At 36.3% G+C, this 24,329-nt stretch overlaps 1 protein-coding gene and 1 pseudogene across 1 annotated transcript in view; one reads left to right on the top strand and one right to left on the bottom strand.

Annotated features, from left to right (window-relative positions):
- The window catches only part of Cdkl5 (cyclin dependent kinase like 5), a 166,983-nt gene that overhangs the window by 56,710 nt on the left and 85,944 nt on the right, over positions 1-24,329 (bottom strand). The window contains exon 4 of the mRNA XM_047535091.1: positions 5,992-6,037. Within this exon, the coding sequence (XP_047391047.1) occupies positions 5,992-6,037 (46 nt within the window). The remainder of the gene's footprint in view (positions 1-5,991; positions 6,038-24,329) is intronic.
- LOC124971322 (40S ribosomal protein S27-like) lies at positions 20,052-20,298 on the top strand (annotated as a pseudogene).

Raw genomic sequence — 24,329 nt, 5'->3', positions numbered from 1 at the left:
GTGCATGGACTTCTCTACCTAGAGGAGAAGAAAGCAGTAAATTGCTTCAGTGGGGCAGTTTTTAAAGGTGAAAATAGCACAAAAATCACTCTCTTCTAGTTGAAATAATCCTTGTGGGTTCTCTATCCAGGCTAGTTCCTCTTGCTTACAAATGAAGAAACCAAGGCTAGAAAGGATAGCTAACTATCTCAGGATGAGGAGGTCACAGACTGAGTCAAACACAGGGACATAGGTGGCAGTGGTGTAACACAACAAGCTTTGGAGAAAGAGTTACAACACCCAGTTTTGGGTTTACACTCTGCTACTAGACTTGGCCACTTGCTGCTAAAGTTAAGTGGTCAAGCAGCAAGTACAAGTGGAAGAAAAACTCAGTGAAGATCTTGGGTTTGCATTTTAGTCTCAGTTAATCACATACAAATTCGTCAACAATAAATTGCAGCTAGGGTTACACTGGATTACCCTCAAGGTCTCATCGAGCTCTGAGAGTCAGCACTTCTACACAACACCTGCTTATGTGCATGCTGGCTGAACTGTTCACCAGTTATCACTGAGGGTTTAGTGAAGGCAGGGCTACTCCGACAAAGTTATGTGCAGATAGATACATAACTCCACTGAGTGAGAACTGGGTGACATGGCAGAAAAAAGGACATTAGGTAAGAACAAACAAAAATCTGACCTACTTTCATAGGGCTACCAGTGAGGCAAGTTAACACCTAAAAAATCAAAAGATTCACTAAAGTAAAAGATAACTATTTTTAAGAAAAAAGATCATAAGAGCAAAAGAAATTCAAAGATAAATAAGTGATGAAAAGAACCTAAAGATGAGCAGAAACTCTATTGTAACTCTATTTTTAAAGAACTGTGGGCTTGGAAAAGAAATCCAGGAATAGCTATAACCTACTTTATGAAATCACAAACCTGACATTTTTGTATAGCCAAAGAGGTCCCCAAAACAGGCCTTAAAACAGATATACTGAAAAAGAAAAATCAATCCATCCTTGTTTGAAACCATTGGGGCACCATGTTTGATTCTGTTTGTCCTAATTCAAGAAGGGACATCAGCAGCAGGGCAATTAACATGGTCAGGGATGTTGGAATGCTGGTGCTACAGTTTCACGTACCCATGAGGACCCTTCAATCTTCAGAGATGAAGAACCGGTAAAAGGACAGTGGAAATTCATGAAGTCACAAGAGGTACAAAATGGTCACCAAATCTTAGAACAATCCCTGGGATTTGAAAGTGATCCATTTTGGACATGCAAAGGATATGTGGTGAAACCATGACTAGCCAGGGAGCTCAAGCCCAGTTAATTGAATTCTTTGCTTAATCAAGGATTGGAAATTTTATTTCAAGACCTCTCTCACAGAGAACTGAGGCTCTTGAATTTAATAACTCAAGATTATGAACTCTTGTTTTGTACCATGATACAAAAGTATAGGTTTTTCTAGTGTTTGGGTAGAAACAAGAAAGAAATAACTTGGAGGACAGAAAAGATGATCAATGAAACATGTTCTAATAATTAAGAAGAATAAACATGTCCATCTAAGAGAAAAGTATTTATAGAAAACATAAGCAGCAGGATATGAAAAGCAAGCAATTTCATTTGACATAAAGTCAGAGACTCAACCAAAATTCCACATTAAACATGGACTGCTGCACAGCTCTCTGGAGTCAGCCCCCTCCCTCATCATGTACCCAGGTCCAGTGACAAGTAGGGAGGAACTCTCCTCACCCCATCATTTGTACATTCAAGAAAAGAGGAAAGTCCAAAGAATCAAGAGGAATATCCAAATGTGGGCCGAAGATAAATTCTAGATCACAGGTTCTCCTAAAATAAAGATTCAGAAGACAATATTTTTAATTCTTGCTGGTCCAAAGCCATCTAGTCTAAATCAGTGCTCTTAGATCATTTAATGAGTTTGGGGCAACAAACTCTTGTACATGCCAATGAGACTGATGAACCAACAGTGACAGAATAATATCTTGTGAACATCAAATCTCATTGTAGAAGACTGGAATTATAGGAAGAGTAGGATAATTAGGCCAAATTCATAATTATACATAGTCTGAAAAGTACCTTTTAACTAAATATTCTCTATTATCTTTATAGTCTGTGGTCATTTTTTCCTCTTAGAAAATCCAAATAATGAGCAAATAATTTGAAGACTTCTGGTTGTTTTGTGTTTACTAGAACATTTCTCTGTGGAAACTTAATTGATAAATTTATAATACCATCATTTAGGTATTGCTAAGAATTCACTGAGACTTCAAATTCATGATGAAATGTCAAGAAGCAAAAGTCATCAAAATAAGGAAAAAACTGAATAATGAAGTGATCTCAGATTAAAATTTGCCATCAAACACACCCCCACTCCCATGCCACACACCCCTCCCCTTTTTTTGGTGCTGGGGACTGAACCCAGGACTTCAAACATGCTAAGCACATGCACTACCACTGAGTTATAATCCCGGGCCACAGTCCTTCCTTTTAACAAGAGTTTCTGTTCTCACCCCGCAGTATCAGTCTTTCAAGGGAGAATTATAGTAAAAGACACCAAGAAAAAAATGATCTAATAGAATTATGTCAGCTAACAACTAGAAAATAAAAAATCTGAAAAAGATGAAGACAGAAAGACAGGAATATAAAAAAATGAAGAGAAAACTGACAAAACTTTTTGAATATTCTTTTAATGACCCTCTTTTTATTGTGGAAGTCATTCGTTGCCCTCATCTACAATTTTATTATAAAAATTACTCTTCTTCCCAAAAAGTGATTCTTCTAACCTCAACTATATTAACTATAAAATAAACTTCATAATTTTAGTCCAATGTAAAATTTTATTTACTATGGAATTTTGTTTCCCATTTTAAATAGTGATTGATATCCTGGGATAATATGGACCTCTTGAACTAAATAGTGGTCTACATTAACATGTAGCCTTGGAGATGTTTTATATAAATTTGTGGCTACATACGGATTTAAGGTGGTAGTATATTATCAGAATCTTTTAAATTCACCAGAAGGTAATATATACTCTCACAAAATGTCCCTTGATATCATTTAGAGAATACTTGATTAGGATGAACATCAGTCAGACCAAGTACAGATCCTACTTCAGTTTAATGCTGTTTTTATGGAATTATACCATCATCTTTACAAAGATTTTTAAACACTGAACTTAGAATAATCACTATTGCAATATCAAAAGAATATTTTCAGAGTAATAAAAGTGATGAACAAGAGCTACATGACAATAAGGGCAATATTATTATGACACCATACCTTTTATTATAACAGGCTTTACTGAAATTTAAGATAATAAACTGATTCAGAATTAAATGGTTTACCCAGGAGTTGGGCAGCCTCACCTGTATGAAACTATTTATGTACATTCCACACTCCAAAAATGTTCACCATACATGTACTCTTCCTTTTCATTAAGTAAGACACTACTCTGGCAGGAGGAAAAGGATAAAAGACAGACAATAATAGCAGATATCCCAGGAAGAACTGGAAACAGTAGGAAAGTGGGCCTATAACAGGATGGAACTAAAAATTTTATGAATAATTGGATATGTCTTCAGATTCTATCACAGAAATGCTTTGGAAGTGTCCCTCTAAAAGTATGCGCAGGTGTACATAGGTGTACATTAACGAAGTGGGATAGGTGACGGGGCTCCATGCCAGTGTGGAATGATGAATAATAATGGTCTGGCAGAGATGAGGGCACAGCAAATTAATGACTTGTCAACTCAGAGAAATAAGGACAGATCTAGACTATATTCATACCTTTGGATGCCAAAGCTAGACACAATCTCTTTTACCTCAAAATGAACTACGTCTCTATTCAGGCACCATTTTTAATTGTTTTATTATTATTTACTTACAGGTCTTAATTTTACCAATAGGTCATAAGATACTTGAGTTATCTTTATTGCCCTTTCAGTACCTGTCTCGGTGTGTAATAAATTTCTGCAGATAATACCACTGATTGCCACTCTGAAGGTATCATAACAGGTAAAAATATATAACATGGCAGGGAGGGGAAGAATAGAAATTCAGTGGATTAGACAAAGGGGAATGAAGGGAAGGGTGGGAGGATAGAAATAAGAAAGACACTGGAATGAATCTGACATAAGTTTCCTATGTACATATATGAATACACCACAGTGAATCTCACTATCATGTACATCCACAAGACTGGGATCCTAATTAAGAGTAAGATACACTCCATGTTTGTATAAATATGTCAATATAGACTTAACTGTTATGTATAACTAAAAAGAACAAATAAAAAAGTATAATTGTAGCAAATCATTGGTATGCATCAGACAGAGACTGTGAAGAATATGGTATTTAGCTTTTTTTTAAAGCAATGGTACAAATGGCCTAGATTGCACTCCTTTTTAAAAACCCAATGACAATTATTATTTTTGGTGATATCTGATGCTTGCCAATGTGCCCTGCAAGATGAATGCACAGCTAGAAGTCTCTACACGAATTTGAAGGTTGTGCTTTCATCTACTGATGCAACCACTCTTTTTAGGAGATCATCATTTGTCTCTGGGCCGCCTGTCGTTAGTCCAAAGTCATTGCTCAAAGAGCTCATTTCCAATGGTCTCACGGTGGGTTGGCACAGGGCTACTGCTTCCTTTAGACCACAGCACAACCTTTGAAGCATGCCCCCTGCACTCACCCCAGCCCAGAATAAGCTAAAAGCATTTTTCCATTGCCTTCCTTTAAGGTTGCCCTCTTCAATGGCTGCTAAAGTTCCCAGATGATATGCATGTGCTCCACATAACCAGCACATCAGAATTCGGTTACATCAAATAGTACTGAATCTATCCTGGGACATTTTTGTTTGCAAGTCCTTTTAGTTATTTTATGTCAGCCGAGTATCTGAGGGTGAGGGTGAGGAGAAGCTATTCATAAATACAGAAGTTAGTGTCTTACAGAGCTTAATTCCTCAGCTGTGCTGAGGAAGGCAGGCTGTGATGGCAATCTTCACACTTCTGATTCAAAGGTTGATGCAATGTTAGTACCTCTTACCCCTAGGTCATTGTTTTTCAAATGGCAAGTTGTGACTCATTAGTAGTGGAATCAATGTATCTGATGCCACAAATAGGCATTTATCTGAGTTTATATGAATGGAACAGAAAATGGAGTACCTCACATTAGTACAATAAAGTAGTTTGTGATACTTCTGTTTCAGTTAGATATAGTACAGTATGTGTGTGGACACTGAGTTTGGATACAAATGTATTTCTACTGGCATTCTCTGTCCAAAAACGTCTGAAGAAACACTGCCTACAACTCCTTAAAGGTCATACAGATTTTCAAGATCAGTTGGTTATCTTTGGCTGGCCAATGGTAGAGAATTAAAACCTAATGAATTACTGAATTGCTATATTTTAAACTTTCTTACCCAGCATAGAGTAATTTTAATATTCTATTTGAAATGATCTGGATGTGTGATCAAGACCTTCAAAGAATGATATTTCTTCTCAAAAAACTTTTATTTTTCAAATGAGTGATTCTAAATATAAAATTGCCCCCTTGATACTGTTTCCCATTTATCCTTGCATTTCTAACTCTGACTAGGAGCTGGGGAGCACAGGAACCAGTACAGAAAGCTTTCACAAAACACTTGCTACTTATGTGACCCAGAGAAGCATTTACTTTAAATCAGCCTTTTCATTTTAATTATATTTGGAAATAGCATAGATGACTTCTATCCAGTCCTTGAAGCAAGATTTCCAATGTTGATTGTACCTTAAAACACATAATAAATGTTGTAATATCAGGAGATACGAAAAGATTCACAGGGAAGGAACTAAATTTTTAACCCAAAGCATGGTAATAAGTTATATTCACTTTCTGAGAATATGACTTTAAAATCTTAGGAAGGGATAGGGCATAACCAGCTAAACCCCACCTCTTCCACACTTCATTTACAAAATCTTAATAAAGGAAAAAAATACATGTATACCTTCACTGTCCTTGAATTTCTTGATTGCGACAATTTCATGTGTTTCCTGCAAAGGAAAAAGGCAGAGGGAAAGTCATTCTTTAATGGTTTTCCAATTGGGAAATCAATTGCCTGGGATAGAGTAGCAAGAACCCAGAAAGTAAAAAACCAGAACCTCTTCCTCCATAGCCCTCCAATTCTTGGTTCCAAAACTCTCTTTCTTACCACTCTGTAGACACTGTCAAGGAAAGTGAAGGAAAAAGGGGAGAGGAAAGGGCACAAAGAGCTGAGATGGCGACCGGAATACGCATGACCCATCAAATAGAAGTGTTGATGTCTTCAGGCTACTTGAAAGTGGCAGGATATAAAAGGAATAAAAGAGTATAATGAGACATCAAAAATATTCATATAACCCTTGCTACATTTTGGCATATTTTCTTCCATTAAATCTTTCTCAAATTGGAATAGTAATGTAGTACATCTTGTTGTATGTTGCTTTTATTTCACTTGATACCGTACAAGCAACATTTTGACCTGTCATTTCTAAACCACCATTTTTAATGGATGATTATTTAACCAGTCTATCAATGAACAACTTCAACACCTGCATCTTTATTTCCATAAGGTAAATTCTGTAGCAAGACAATTGGTTCAATTATATATGAATATAATGTTAAAGGGTCCTAATACATACTGCCACACTGCCAATGAAAACTATCACTTCACAGTTCCCTTCAGCAGTGTATGAGAATACCCAGTCTACGACCAATGCCAAATGACATATAATTATTTAAAGAATCTCTAGAATTCACTGAGATTAGAAAAGTTTTCTTTTATCACCTGCTTAATGCAATTGAGATCTACTAGGGTAAATTTTTTTTCTTGCTGATTCATGGATGAAAACTTTTACCAAAATTTCCCCAGGTTAACATGATTATTGAACTACTTAGGAAAAATTTTGTTGTTGCTGAATATATCTTGTTATTATATAATCAAACTTATTGATATAGGCCTTTGTAATTAGGTTCACTACTTTTGTTCCCAAACTCCTCATTTAACTTTAGGGCAGTTGGTATTTATCCACATTTATGTGCCTGGATAGTTTAATGATTTAATGTCTTTCCTTAAATATTTATCCATTTGTAATTTATTTTAATATGACAAAATGAGCAAATCTAGATTTAACATCATTTCTAAATACAGAATCAATTTTCCCAATCCCCTTTGGTATGGAATTTTAGTTCTTTGTTATATTTTATATCCTCACATACATATTCTAGGTTTGCTTTCAGAGCTTTCTAGTCATCTCCAGTTCAGTCCTGTGTAGTCTACTATTCTTATGCCAGAACAAGGTGAAATTATTGGGAGCTTAAACTTTTAAATTAACCTGAAGTTACAAACCCTGATCTTATATTGCTTTGTTAAATGAATTTATTTTTGAAAATAGGTTTTGGCTGTCAAATCTGTAATTATACACACATGAGCTATTAAGTTCATCTATATTTATTTACATATTGAATTGGCTTCACTGTTTACCAACAGTCATTTCTCCTATGGTTTTCATGTATTTGGGTGAAATATGCATTATTGAGTGAAATATTTGCATTAATTTTTTATTCAGCCAGAGTGGATTTATGAATGGTTTTCTGAGGAAGTATCGTATTTTCCTGAACATCCTCACACATGCATGGCAAAATTGGCAGAAAGGGAAGTCTTACATTCTTACAGAGGGAGTCCCTGTAAGCTTGTGTGTACCACAAAGCCCTAAAAGGTACCATTCACATCACTGACGTGGTAAATCTATATGCTTATTAAAGCAACTTTAAAGGAGATAGGAGTGAAGTGTCTTGCAACAAAATCCATATGCTATATACTTTTCCAAGAGGAAGAAAATTAAGGGTTTGAAAAGAAGGACTGCCATTTTCGAACAGAAAGAAATTATAGTAAATAGTATATGAGGTTCTAAATGGGGAGCAATACCCTGATGGTTTCCAGTATTCAGTGCTGTAGAAAAGTCATCTGTGGCCAATTTGGCTTTTGTTCTTTTTATTTTTTGCCTTATTACTCTTAGAACTTTCCATTTTCTTTAGAATAAAAATTTGAAATTATCAGAATATATCTAGAGGGGAATGTGTATATTTTTTGAACTAATATTACCAAAAGATCAATGAAATTAGAAATGTTTTCTTCTAGCAAACTTAAATGTTCCTGGCTCCTATTTTTTTAGTATTTTTCACTATAAACTTCAGGGGTGCTTAACCACTAAGCCACAACCCTAGCCCTTTTTACATTTTATTTTTGAGACAGGGTCTCACTAAGTTGCTGAAGCTGGCTTTGAACTTGTGATCCTCCTGCCTCAGTCTCCCAAGTTGCTGGGATTACAGGCATACACCACCACGCCAGGCTAAACCTCAGAACTTTGAGATGGACCTTTCATAACTATTTAATATGTTTTGTTCACTACTGCATCATTTGTGCCTAAAACAGCAGGCACACTGCTGCATCAATTTTGTTACTGGATCCATTTTAACTTTCTTGATTTTCTTTCCTTATCTCAGTCAACTTCTGCAATTTTTGCCTTGTTTCAGTTTGTTCTCTCTGTAGAGGTCATATTTTCATGGTTCTCTTTCAGGAAACTAAGCCAATGTCTTCATCTGCTTGTTACAAAAAAAAAAAAAAAATCATCTTCAGATCTAGGTGCTCCTTCTACATCCTCAGGGAAATGTTTTCTTTTGTCATGTCTTTTCATAGTGTCTCCCCTCCATTTTTTTTTTTTGGCTTCACCCTAACTAAGGATGAAAAGAGAGCCACCAGGACTGGCAAATATCTGGCAGCAAAAAGGGAACTTGGATTCTTCAGCCATCTGAATTTCAAATACAGATTGATGTAGTCTGAGCCTGATTTCAAAACCTGGATTCCTAGCAAAGATTCTTATTGAGTTTGGCTAGTCTGAGGCTGGACTGCCTGGGCAGGGTTCTCTAAATAAGAAGTTGGGGAGGCGCACATGCCACTTGTCGTTTCCTGTGTGGGCTCTAGAGAGCACATTTCCTAGCACAGCTTGCTCCCACACTTCTCGGTGAATGCATGCCTCTTTCGATCCTTTTCTACTTCTTGTTTTACTGTATCTGGAGGCATTTTAGTCTCTGAAATGATCTGGAAATATAGATGCTAATGTGGAATACTGGGGCATAGAGAACTCCAGCTCTTTGCTATCCAGCCTCTAATGGGCATGGATTCAAGTCTTTTCCTATTCCCTTTGCATATTTTGTCCAATTCATGTTCACAAAAGTGAATAAAAAGCATGACATTCAAGACTATGCTTGTTAATCCATTCCTGCTAATGAAATAAATTCTCCTTGGACTTTATCAATAATCTTTGATGGTTATTATTATTTTTTTTAATTTGCAGCACTGTTATGAGCTTCTGTTTTTATTTTTAAATATCTTCATGGGTATTTAATGGAAAGGCAGGAGGTGACCACATGCCAAGCTTTATTATTTGTTCTGCCACCACCCTGAGATGACACACAAAACATGGGTGTAAACAAACAAGAAAAAATACATGACAAAAAAACCTTGAAGAACTTGTGTTTTAAATTCAATTTATTCATGAAATCATGCCATTGCCCCCACAACGTCTGCAACAGAATGTCACCAGCTGTAGTTAGCAAGATAGGCATAACTTGCTATTTGTTTCAGTGCCTTGCTCTGTATAAATAATGAGGTAGTTAAAAGCTGATATTTTAAGAAACAAATTAAGAATGTGATAAAATATATCAGTAATCCATTAATGATAATCCCATACCTCATCCTTAATTCTGTCTCAAAAATGGAATTTGGAATACAAAAAGAAAGAATAGGTAAATTTTTAGATAAAGGTTCCTGACTTGTACTAACTATATGAGAAAAAGAACTATATTAAGGCATTTAACAGTTCCCAGAATAAATTTTCTCAGCAGAAAGAAAAAACACAGAAAGAGAATGAAAAGTGTTATTAGTAGTAACTAACACAGAAATATCTGGAGGACCTATAGTTAGTTCTTCCAGTATTACAAGATCTCTACCCCATGGCTGGGGATGTAGTTTAGTGGTAAAGCACTACATGCTGGAGGCCCTTAGTTCCAACTCCAGCACTGCAAAACAAAAACAAAATCAAAACTCCACCCCATAAAAAACAAGCCTCAATCACCAACAAACCAACCAACCAATCATATTGGACAGAGACGGGTAATCATGAACCCACTCCTGTTGTTGACTGCCTAAAGTGCCTGAGTCACTGTTTTATTCTCAGTATTAATTTTCCTTTACTTAAGATTTTGGTACAGCAACTAATTGGTATTAACAGTCATAAAATTTACTAACTTATTTTAGAATGTGGTTATGTAACAATGCTTTGGAAGAGTGAATTCTTTAAACTGATCATGCACTGTGTAAAGCAGCAGCAGGAACCACTGTATTAAATGTTTTGCTCTCTAGGTTAAAATCCAACATGCATCATGAAATAGGACAGACAAAAATACTGATTCTATTTCATTCTACTATTCATGGATTAAGCCATTTCAAAGGTTATACTTTACAATTCATTCTTTAATTACTCTCTGAGGAAGCCCTTCCTTGGGAGAAATACTTATTTCTTCATCCGAACAGAAAGGAATACAACCTCACAAGTATTTTAAATATGTTTATATGCAAATATCCCAACAGTCTAACTGCTTTCCCAAACTCACATGCGACTTCAGCAGGAGCAAAAACAAAGATACCATTACTTTGTAGACTGATATGGCATCCAAACAAGTAAGCTCTATTTTCAAATATTTTTAATAACTTTTGTGCCAGGCACAATGCTAAGGGCTTCCCCTGGATTATATTATTCAATCCTCAAATCATCACTCTGAGGAGGATTTTATACTTGTTTTAGAGAGGAGGATACCAAGTTCAGTGAAGTGTCAAAATTTACCCCAAGGTCACACAGCTGAGACATAGGAGAGGTGACATTTGAAACTCAGTAAGATTGATCTGGGATGCCATTTCTCAACCATGACCATGCATGTAATACTGCCTTTGCAAACCATACATGTAAAAATTATGTTGTGGAAAAGGATAGATTCTAAAACACGCATGCATACAAACACAAAATACAAAGATACACCTTCCAAGGAGGGATCAGTATTTCTTTTCCACATCTCTCTGAAAAAAAAAAAAAAATTAGCACCAATAAACATTTCTGAATCCTTTTTCCTTTTTTTTTTCTTTTTTTATTTGGTGGTGGTGTTTTGTTTGTTTGTTTGTGCTGTTGCTGAGGCTGGCTTTGAACTCCTGTGATTCTCCTGTCTCAGCCTCCCAAGCCACTGGGATTAAAGTGCCAGTGATGTGTGCCACTGTGCCAGGCTTCCAAATAGTTTTCCAACAATATCTGTTATCTATGTACTTAAAAGTCCACACAAGTATTTCACTATTTCCATCTTTATTCTTCTATAGAGACCTAAAATAACTGAAACTGACATCATTTTTTACATTATAAGTAAAACCATAAAATGAGAGTAACTCAAACTCAGGGTACATTCTCTATAGCAGGGAGAATATGACAGAGCTAATGTGTTTGCTAAGTATCACAAAAATATAAAACATTGTTTTTTTGTTTTTTTGGTACTGGGGATTGAACCCAGGGTCTTGTGCATGAGAGACAAGCACTCTACCAACTGAGCTATATCCCCAGCCCATTGTTCATAATATGCAATGATAAAGCTAGACTTCTTCAAGAAATCCTGTGGATTCTATTCAATATTGTCCTTGAAACTCTAGCCAGAGCAATTAGACAGACCGAAGAAATTAAAGGGATACGAATAGGAAAACAAGAACTCAAACTATCCCTATTTGCTGATGACATGATTATATACTTAGAGGAACCAGGAAATTCCACCAGAAAACTTTTAGAACTCATAAGTGAATTCAGTAAAGTAGCGGGATATAAGATCAATGCACATAAATCTAATGCATTTTTATACATAAGTGATGAATCTTTGGAAAGAATAATTAGGAAAACTACCCCATTCACAATAGCCTCCAAAAAAATAAAATACTTGGGAATCAATCTCACAAAAGAGGTGAAAGACCTCTACAATGAGAACTACAGAACACTAAAGAAAGAAATTCAAGAAAACCTTAGAAGATGGAAAGATCTCCCATGTTCTTGGATAGGAAGAATTAATATTGTCAAAATGGCCATACTACCAAAAGTGCTATACAGATTCAATGCAATTCCAATTAAAATCCCAATGATGTACCTTACAGAAATAGAGCAAGCAATTATGAAATTCATCTGGAAGAATAAAAAACCCAGAATAGCTAAAGCAATCCTTGGCAGAAAGAGTGAAGCAGGGGGTATCACAATACCAGATCTTCAACTCTACTACAAAGCAATAGTAACAAAAACGGCATGGTATTGGTACCAAAATAGAAAGGTAGACCAATGTTACAGAATAGAGGACACGGACACAAACCCAAATAAATACAATTTTCTCATACTAGACAAAGGGGCCAAAAATATGCAATGGAGAAAAGATAGCCTCTTCAACAAATGGTGCTGGGAGAATTGGAAATCCATATGCAACAGAATGAAACTAAACCCATATCTCTCACCATGCACGAAACTAAACTCAAAATGGATTAAGGACCTCGGAATCAGACAAGAGACCCTGCAGATTATAGAAGAAAAAGTAGATCCAGATCTTCAACATGTCGGCTTAGGACCAGACTTCCTCAACAGGACTCCCACAGCACAAGAAATAAAAGCAAGAATCAATAACTGGGATAGATTCAAACTAAAAAGCTTTCTCTCAGCAAAGGAAACTATCAGCAATGCGAAGAAAGAGCCTACAGAGTGGGAGAAAATCTTTGCCAATCATACTTCAGATAGAGCGCTAATCTCCAGAATCTATAAAGAACTCAAAAAACTCTACACCAAGAATGCAAATAATCCAATCGACAAATGGGCTAAGGAAATGAATAGACACTTCACAGAAGATCTCCAAGCAATCAACAAACATATGGAAAAATGTTCAACATCTCTAGTAATAAGAGAAATGCAAATCAAAACCACCCTAAGATTCCATCTCACCCCAATTAGAATTGCGATTATCAAGAATACAAGCAACAACAGGTGTTGGCAGGATGTGGGGAGAAAGGTACACTCATACATTGCTGGTGGGGCTGCAAATTAGTGCAGCCACTCTGGAAAGCAGTGTGGAGATTCCTTAGAAAACTCGGAATGAAACCACCATTTGACCCAGCTATCCCACTCCTTGGCCTATACCCAAAGGACTTAAAATCAGCATATTACAGAGATACAGCCACATCAATGTTCATAGCTGCTCAATTCACAATAGCCAGATTGTGGAACCAACCTAGATGTCCTTCAATTGATGAATGGACAAAGAAACTGTGGTATATATATACAATGGAATATTGCTCAGCCATAAGGAATGATAAAATTATGGCATTTGCAGGCAAATGGATGAAATTGGAGAATATCATGCTAAGTGAGATAAGCCAATCTCAAAAAACCAATGGATGAATGATATCGCTAATAAGTGGATGATGACACATAATGGGAGGTGGGAGAGGTTAGTGTTAGGGTTAGAGTTAGGGTTAGGGAGGGGGGCAAGAATGGAGGAAGGAAGGACTGTATAGAGGGATAAGAGGGGTGGGAGGGGTGGGGGGAAGGGAAAAAATAACAGAATGAATCAAACAACATTACCCTATGTAAATTTATGATTACACAAATGGTATGCCTTTACGCCATGTACAAACAGAGAAACGACATGTATCCCATTTGTTTACAATTAAAAAAAAAAGAAATCCTGTGGAGATTGTGACTTTGTGTGTGTGTGTGGGGGGGGTGATCCTGGGGATTAAACCCAGGGGCACTATACCAATGAGTTACATCCCCAGTCCTTTTTATTTATTATTTTGAGACAGGGATCATCAGGTTGGAGGCTGGCTTTGAACTTGTGATCCTCCTGCCATGACTCCAGAGTCACTGGGATTATAGGTGTGTGCTACTGCACCTGGCTGTAACTCATATTTTTTATTACTTGAAAATTACTGCAGTTTGTCAATACTAAAAGTTAGATTTACTGCTAAATTTAAGTATTTTAGACCAAATCAGGAAGGAAACAATTTAGTACAGCCAAAAGGGGAGCATCTCAAGCTGTCAGCTAACAAATGTCTACTGGGCTTCTGCTTTAGGTAAGGTTTTCTGTTGCATCCTGTGTTTGACATGAATAAGGAAATGAAGCTGTCTCAGGTACACAGAAGCTTACAACCTAGTGTGTAATAATGCATGACAGTAAGTTAAAAATGCATGACGAAAGTTGAAAAGTACAGCAAAATGTTGTATAATATGCCACAGGAGTTCAAAAAAGACTAATCATGCAAATATATAGAAAAAACAGTACACTTCTTTCAGATTTAGCAGTTGAACAGATCTTGGCTTATTTGCTTCAGATCTCTCTCTTGCCTTTTGAAATGTAAAATGTCATAAATATAGCTTCATCCATTCCCATATCCTCTCCCAGAGGTAACTTCTATCCTGAAGCTGGAATGTATCATTCCAATCACATATTTTTGTTTCTACAAATGAATTCACCCATAAACGTTTTCACTATTGTTTTGTACATTAAAAATCATATAACTAGCATGTTACTGTATATATCTTTTTGCAACAACTTCTTTTTAACATAATGATGTGCATTTGAAATTGAAACCTAAATCTAGTTCAGTGGTTCTCAACTGGGGCAATATGTCCCCCTCCAAGACATCTGGGGCCACTTTTTGTTGTCAAAAGGGGGAAAGAGATCTATTGGCATCTAGTGAGTAAAGAATGGGGTCTGCTATACATCCTACAGTGCACAGGACAGTCCCCACAACACAGAATTATCCAGTACCAGATGTTAATAATGCTGCTATTCATTTTAACTAGTCACTTAATAACAGTTTATTCATTAAACTATTTTATTTATTCATTTTAACTATGTTGTGATATCCCCTACAGATATTCCCCTTGTGAGACTGATCACTTGTTAAGGACTTGTCCACCAACTGACAGGGATGAAATCATGAAATTTCAGGCAAAGTTTTGCTGAAAATATTATTGTATTATAAAAAGAAATTTTAAACAAGAGATGATTAAAAGACCAATTTTTCAAGAATTATTAAGATTATTAACCCTAACACTAAAATGCCCACATTCATCTCATTTTTCATAAAACAATGATTACTTTTACAATAACTTCTGAAATATGAGTCCATTAAAATATTATATGAGATATATTAAAAGATATATTAATACATATTATTTACTTTTTTGTTAAAAATTCATTTGGCCAAAACCAATTTAGCCAAGTCCTGGTAAATTTACACAAATAGCTCAAACAATTGTTACTAAGGTTCACATTATGGAGATATCACAGGACACACTAGTGTACACTCCAGACAGTTCACAATTTGAATTTATTTGTATCTAAGAGTATTTTATGGAAAAAGGAAAACCCGATGTATTACTTCATGCTGAGAAAGCCTCTAAAAGGAGGATAGTCTGATGAAAATATTAATCCTCTATTAAGAACGTGAGATAGCACATAAAGCAAAACAAGGTAAATATGAGAAATGGGATCTTCTACATAGAGTTCCTACAGAAAATGTCTGTCTTCAAATCAAGTTGATAAAATTCCTACACAACAAACTCTTTCTCTTTCATTTCCATTAAATATGAAATTGCTTCTACCCTAAGATGAATCTGCATTCTTTGAATCTTTCATTAAGATGTGAAATGGGAACACACAAGTGTAAAATATTCAGTCAGAATGCCTAACCATTCTCACATCTTCCCCCACTAAACCTGGGCCTGTCTTCTGTTCCATTTTTCAGTGAACACTAGCCAGTAATTTAGAATCACTCTTTACTTTTCTCTTGCCTGCTCCTCCAAATCCATCCAGTCTATCACCAAGTGGTGGTGGGTTTTTACTTTCTAAATCTTTTTTCCAATTTACCTGAATGCTCCCTTACCAGGTCAAGCCCTTGGTACTCTGACCTGGAGCACTGCCTTGCCTCCTTACCTTCAAATGTCTTTGCTTCCAGCAACCATGCTTTGTGTTTGAAATTAGGCATCTGATTTCATGCCCCACCATTCCCCTTAAGTTTTCCCCAAACTCCACTGACCAAACAACCCTATTACAGCCCCTCCAGATGGCAGGAAAGGCCATCAGGACAATCCTCTCGCCTCCTCTCCCCAGGTGTCCCTTGCTTGCTAAGCCCCAGTCATTCTTGCCATTTTCTCTCCTGCTACAGGGCCTGCTCCCTTTGCCCTTGCCCCACTCAACCCTCAATGATCCCTCAAATTCTGGCTCAATCTGCACTTACTACAACCATGAGGAGGTCTGAAGCCCAACTGCTCTCTCAGCACACGCCTCTTCCTTATAATCTGCATCAAAGTTCCACCTTTTCATATTGATATGAACACCTGATCAAGGTCTGACTCTACCACTACACTGCAAGCTTGTGAGAGAGAGAAAAGGCCAAAAAGGTGCTAAGCAAGAAAGATGGAAAGTCAGTCCTTGCAAATGTCTGACTATACTGCGTCACCAATGCAAAGCACAGATCCTGCTGACCCAGCTTATCTTTCCTGTTGGGCCTCATTTACTAATTCCACCACAGCTTAACGGAGAAACACTTTTTTCTACCATAATAAAAGATATTACATTCCTTAGTACACAAGGAAAAACAAACAAGCCAACCAAGAATGCAGGCTACATTTTTTTTTTTTAAGGACAGTATATTCCCTAGGAGACATATTAGAATAGATCTGTTCTTCTATGCTTTAAAAAGTTTCAAAAAACAAAGACAATACAGGAGACATAATATAAGACCCTTCAGATCTAGCCTTCTCCAGAAGTCCCTCAGTAGGCAGGATTTAAATCAGCTCTTAAAAGTTCAGAAAAAAATGATACTGTCTTGATTCAAACCCTCTTTTGCTACTTGGCTACTCTGGCCTCCTGCAGATCTTAAAAATGCACTGCAAAATGGCTGTTACTTTCTTCCTCAAAAATTTCTTCCACACCAGTACCATAAAATGGTTGTGTTTACTATGTTGCCAATATGTATCAAGTTATAATAGAGGTTTACTAAATTTAAAAGTGATTATTCTGGGGGCTGGGGAGATAGCTCAGTCAGCAAGCACAAGGACATGGGTTCAATTCCCAGCACCACAAAAAAAAAAAAAAAAAAAAAAAGATTATTCTGTGATTTATTTCTCCACCTGAAACAAAAAAATGACTCTCCTTCACTGTCACCTTTATTCCATTCTGTAACAAAACTAGTAAGATTTCCTCTAGCCTGACAAAAAGTAAAATGAAAACAAGGCCATTGCATAACTACAAATATGTCAATTTGCACTGAGACATTCCCAGTGAGAGAATGGTCATGAGATTGGTAACTGATTAATATTTATGTTGCTGACAGTGCTGTGTAGTAACCTGGTTCCCAAACCCTCAGACCACTGGACTTCCCACAGTACTTACAATGAAGACTTGAACTATTTTTATTTACACATTAGAAGTAAGTCTCCAGTAAGGCTGCAAGACCAGATGCTTGAAATATAAAAACAAAAACACATAAAAGTCTCAGACCATTTCACTAATAAATGCAAACCCACAAACCAAGTAAATCTCTCTTAAAGTATTTCTAATATGGTTCAGTGTAACTGTTATCAGTGGATTACTAATAATCTGATAATGTCAAAGGATGAGCTAAGTGGACTAGTTCACACAGAACTACACACTGAAAATGAGTATATCTTATTATATATAATTAGGCATATCTTTTTCATTTGTTTGTTTTTGTGGGCTGGCATTGAATCCAGGCCCTTAGACATGCTAAGCAAGTGCTCTACCATTAAGCTTTATCTCCAGCCCTAGTGGGTACATTTTTGTATGTACATGATACTTCAATTAGGTTTATTTAAGATGAATCACTTATAAATAATTCACCTCATAGTTACAGATTAAATTTGCCACCCTTATGTTCATATTATAGACTAAGTAATTAATAAAATGTTCAAAAACTAAATTGTAGTTAAGATGAAAAAGTAGATACCTAAACAACAATTTTTGCTAATCCCTCTGGCAGAGCCAACAGCAACTCTTTTAATAAAAAGGGAGATACAAGCTGGGCACAGTGGTGTATGACCACAATCCCAACTACTTGGAATGTTGGGCATGAAGATTGTAAGTTGGAGGTCATCCTGGACAACACTGTGAGACCTCCATCTAAAAAAAAAAGGCGGCGGGGGGGGCGCTGGGGATATAGCTCAGTTGGTAGAGTGCTTGCCTCACATGCACAAGACCCTGGGGGGTTCAATCCCCAGCACCGCAAAAAAAAAAAAAAAAAAAAAAGCAAATGGAGAGGCAGGTGGATTTTCAATGCAATCTAGCTCCATATTATCACACAAAATGTGAGATATATTTGATTTTCACATAATTCACACTTTCATGCATTATATGTAAATGCCCTCAAGCTACCTTGCATCACCAAATTCAGACCATGACATGACGGCAAATGAATGAAAATTTCAAAAACTACGTACATGGTGATGATGCCTGTCAGGCTGCCTTCAATTTGGTAATATTAATCATCATACCTATACTGCAGATATTATGCAACTGTGTTACTATTTCATTTTGCCCTTATTTTATAATAATGAAGAGATAATGAGAAAATGAAAGTTCTACTTCTAGTGATCATGTAATTGAGACCAAGATAGCATTAATTAGACATGCCAAATACAGGCAATCTACAACCTCAATCAAACAATCATTGGACTTAAGCTATGTTCAATTGTGAGCAAAGAATAAAAAATTTAAATTTAAATGCAGAAAATATATCCCCAAAGATTATCTTGCTGTAACAGAACAATAATTTATAGCATACTAAATCTAAGCTGTACCAAGAAAGTAAAGTTTTTCAATTTTGTGTAATCAATTTAACCTTGCTTTTTAAGCATCTACTTTTTACTTCAACTTACATTCTATAGTAGCTCAGTCCTTTCTGATTTATAATCTCTTTCTGGTAAATGCTCAGTTTTTCATACTTTCTTCCTGCCTCTACCAAGATGGCAGCTGGGTGTATGGATAAGGGTAGGAAAACAGAACTTCACAGAAGGCAGGGAGGGGCTCTCAGGTCTCCAAGACAAGGTTCCTTCTATTTTGGATACAGGCCTGCTGCTGCTGCTGCTATTGCTGAATACTGCAGGAGCTATAGACTCTGATGTCTCTTGGCTCAAGGCCCAGGAGTCTGACCCAGTTGGTTAGGCTCCCTTCTCAGTTTTATTGGTGCTGAAGACATCCAGACACTGGAATCTCATTTATACCTGACACATACCCCTCAATACAGCTTCCCCACTGACAGGTTCATTGACTCTCAACCCAGCTACCTGGGGTGTGCAGTACCTTTGAGTACTTAGAAGTCACTCACAAACTGAAGGAGGCCCAGGAATCTTCTCTCAACCTACCCACACTATGCTTCGTTTTCTTCTGCTGTCGCTACTTCACCTATAATAAGGCAACTCTGCAGGTGGTTTCTTCCCCAAGTTCCAAGAGGGGAATGGGGCATAAGCTTCCTTGTTTTTGGCTTTACCCCCAACATACACACCCCCGTAAACCCAGAATTTCAGTTTTCTGAGATGGTTGTGCTGAGGAATGTCAAGACATACCTGTCCTCTGGCCTGCTCTAACTCTGCCTCTTCTGCCCACATTGCTTTGGTACCTGAAAGGGTTGTCTTTCATTTCTCCTTTAATTCTCAGGAATTTCCCTTATAAAGTGGCATTCATGCTATGCTCTCTCCTGGAACCATGATAGAAGAAAAGGTAAGCAGAGAAAAACCAATTTATTGACCAAAAATACATTAGCCAGGTATTCTAAAAATATTAGCCCTATTAAATATATAAAGATTCAGGTATACAGTGATAGAAGAAAAAACAAAGAAAGCCTTAAGCCTTTTCCTATGGTGACAACCTCCCCACGAGAACATGCCTCTCACAAAAGATCTTCATCCTGCTCCAGAAGAGAAGAGGAAAGCCAAGAAGTGCCTGGTACAGAATCCCAATTCCTATTTCATAGGTGTGAAATGTCTAGGATGCTCTAAAATCACCAGTCTTTAGCCACACACAAACAATAGTTTTGTGTTGGCTGCTCCACGGTCCTCTGCCAGCCTACCAGAGTTTTAGAAAAGTAAGGTTTATACAATGGTGTTCCTTTAGGAGGAAGCAACACTAAAAGAAACTTGAATAAAGATGAGTGGGAACACATCCCAATTAACATATTTTAGATAAGAAAAGAAAGGCTTAAAATTACGGTCAGAATGAAAAAATACGTAGTCCAAATGAAGACAAAAATCTATTGTTCTACTGAACCAGTGATATCAGATAACAGCTCGCTATAGTCTTTTATCAAGGGGGGCCTAACTTCCTCATGATCAATTTTTCCAGTAAGTTATGTGGATATCACTGAAGTCAGCATACTTATTTTTGCAGATACTTGTGCATAAACAATATATAGATAGCTAACAATAGTATGGTCAGTTATTCACTGCTTCCTGGGGAGCACTAACAGAAACCAGGCCCCTGACCATGCATATGCTCATACCTTCTGCTGAAGATAGAGATATTAGAGTTAAATGGTTATAAATTAGTTCCTAAGAATGTTTGATTCTGTTATGCTAATATTCATCAACATGCTGATAAATCATGCATGCATGTATATAAAATCTATTAAGTCTGGATTTTGACAAATACCATGCTACACTAATTTTACATTTTGCTATAAAATAAGACAATGTGAATACTGAAATCTGGCAAGCATAGTCAACACAAGTTTTAATTTTTTCCAATTCATGAGAAATACAGCTGGTTTTACAATAGAAGCAAGGTTAATGAAACTCTGAAGTTTAAAAGAAATGAATTATGTTCTATAATAATATCTTCAGGCTACCAGGGCACAAGGTCCTCAGGTGCACAATCACTATGACACAAGATAAAAAAGACTGTGAGGTACATCAAAAGAAACTCAGAAACTCCGTATCCAAATGCTGCAGAGAATTTCCTCCAGGGATGCCATCATCACATGTTCTGACAGATATGTTCACACATAAGCAGACATAGAAACAGAAGAGGACAACCAAAATCTGAAAAAGTTCTAAGTCACTGCTTTTTGCCATAGCTATATTCACATAGGAAACTGAAAAATACATTCAAATAGATAGTAACAATTTTCTTTTCTTAAGAACATACTTTCAAAATATCTAGCTAACAGTGAAAATCCCTTCTATCTTCTATGCATTGTGGGAAAAATTAGAAAATGCCAGACCACATGTGAATCAGCAGAATGTAATACTTTTGAAAGAATTTGGTCTGGTTTGTTCTTATATCCAAGAACCTAGGATCTTGTAAATGATAAATATATATAAAACGTCTGCTGAATTGAACATATTGTTACATAGGCCTGGAAGAGAACTATTTACCACCATCACATAAGGAAGCTTGATGACCTCTACATGCTACCTGGAGCACTAAAGCAAAAAAGAGCAGACAAAACTCCTCAAAATGGCAATGCCTTGAAATAACAGTGATGTGTAAGTCTCAAGCAGTTCAATGTTTCAAGAGAATTAGTCAAAGAATGCTATAAACTTAAACATTTTTGTGTCTGGTTACCTAATGTCAAGAATATTACTGAAAAATAAGGAATTCAGCTCAATAGGAAAACAAATAAAGTAAACCAGTAAAAAATGGGCAACAAACCTAAACAAACATTTCTTAAAAAAAGACAAATGGCCAATATGTATATAAAAAATGTTCAGCATCACTATTTATGAGGGAAATATGAATCAAAACAACAATGAGATATCAATTCACTCTACTAAGACTAGCTATTGTCAAAATGACAAAAGACACTGCTGGTAAGGATGTGAAGAAAAGGGAACCCTTGTACACTGTTGGAAGGAATGAAAATTATACAATCATTATGGAAAACAATATGGAGGCTCCTCAAAAAATTAAAAATAGAACCACCATATGATCCAATGATCCCACTACAGGTATACAGTCAAAGGTAATGAAATCAGTATGTCAAAGAGTCATCTGCATTCCCATATTTACTGTAGCATTATTCATAATAGGAAATATAAGTAATCAACCTAAGTAAGTGTTCATTGACAGGTGAATGGATAAAGAAAATGTGGTACATATACACAAAGAAATACTGTTCAGCCATAAAAGAAAAATTCCTGTCATCTGAGACATCATGGAACTAAAGGTCACTATGTTAAGTGAAATAAGTCAGGCACAGGAAGTACCACATAATCTTGCTCATATGTGGACTAAAATGGTTGATCTCACAGGGGAAAAAAGATCACTGACATAGAGTGTTAAAATTCTCTTTGAATAGTACTGTCTAAAGGTTTTAGAGAGGTCATCATTTTGTACATAATAGATATTTAAAAATAAACTTGGCTGTCAATCACAAGAATTCAGGAAAAGAATGATATATTACATAACATGTAGCCTGATGGCTTTCCAAAGCTTTACAAGATAAAGTTCTAATTCCATGCTTTACCTCCTAACTTTTAAGGAAAAGGTCCCTCGCTCTTATCACACCTAAATATTTGCAGTTTCTCAGCTGAGCCTTCACCTGTACTTTCTTCTCTTTCCACACACTCCTTAAGCATTCATTCATTCTTTCTTCATTCATTTCACAAACATTTTCCAAGCTCCTACTATGTGACAGACACTGTGCCAAGCACTGGATATGCATAGGGAGTAGGAGCAAGAGTGTCCTTGTTCTCATGGAGGTTACATTCTGGAAGGACAAGACGTACTAAAGTAAGCAAGTAACAGAACATGACAACTGCTTATAGTGGAAAACAAAATGGGCAACCAATAGTGTCCCTTTGGGTAGCAAAATACCCCAAGGAAGAAACATTTCAGCTTTACTTAAATGACAAGAACCCAGCTCTCCCATTTCTACTTCATTACTACTTCACCTTCAATCCCCTCCTTTGGGAAGAACTGTAGGATACATTGGCTTATTTTGTATACTCCTATTTTATGATCCCTAGGTACCCTATCCACACCTCCAGCAAGCACTTTCTTCAACTTCCCTGGAATCTAACCTGGCCAGACAGTAGTTAAGATCTGTGAGAGTAAGTGCCTCATTTAACTCTATGCCCTTAAGACCTAGCAGAAAGGTCCTCAAAAGGATGGGATGGATGAACTGGACAGTTTGGTTATTCTAAGTACCTCTTATAGTGACCAAGAATGAATGAAACAAGGGACATACTGGGCAAAGAAATGAGATATGAAAATCATATTAAAAACATGGCAGATGGACTTAAATGATTATTTTGTTAAAAGAAATGCCTTAGTTTTAAAATGAATGTCTTGTTTTTTTACATTTCTATTCTCTGTCTGTGAATTCAAGGGCAGAGAGTATACCCAATCACTGCCGTCATGAGCCTTTTCCTTCTAAATGGTAGGCTCTCCATAATTGTTGACCATGTCCTTCTCAGTCCGCTGTCCTGAACACCCATCAAGATTCACTACAGCAGGTGCTTTAACAAATGTCTGCTTGATGAATTAATCTGAAGTTTCAAAGCTTACTCCTAGGCTTTCTCTTGAACTAGAACTAACAAAGAATATTTTTATATCAACAAAATGTATTCAAATGGTGTAGAAGATAAATCAGTGTGAATTCAAAAAAATATCTGTTCCCAATAAATCACAGTGGCTAAGTGCCTGTAGAAATTTAATAGTCAAAGATATGAAAAAATGCAAATTAATGGATGACTTTAAGAGACATTATGCTTAAATCCCTAACAAAGCACAACAGAAAATTTATATTCAACACTCTGCGTTTATATGGAATAGAACAAAACTCTAAGATTATAGTACCAGATACATAGAATATGTATGTAAATGGAGCTTGATTCCATATTTCGAATGAATGAAAAATTTAAACATTTTCACTGAAAAAGCAAGGTAAAGGGCAGCATGAATCCTGTCTGAACAGAGGAACTTGGCTACTTTATAACTGCTTTACAATAAGTCCCTTAAGTAGAATTTAAACAGACTTGGCATGTTTAAATGACATAATGACTTGTGAAACATGTCCTTCTAGTTATTCTACTAGCTGTATTTGAACAAAGGGGATGCTAAAACAACAGAAATTATTACAAATGTATAAAGAAATATGCTATATAATAGATGTGCATAACCAAATATAATGTTATATTTTATATTGAGCTCTAAACAACT

The sequence above is a fragment of the Sciurus carolinensis genome, chromosome X (assembly GCF_902686445.1).
Source record: "Sciurus carolinensis chromosome X, mSciCar1.2, whole genome shotgun sequence".
Classification (NCBI taxonomy): domain Eukaryota; kingdom Metazoa; phylum Chordata; class Mammalia; order Rodentia; family Sciuridae; genus Sciurus; species Sciurus carolinensis.
The sequence above is the reverse complement of the archived record's forward strand: the minus strand, read 5'-3'. Positions and strand labels throughout refer to the sequence as shown.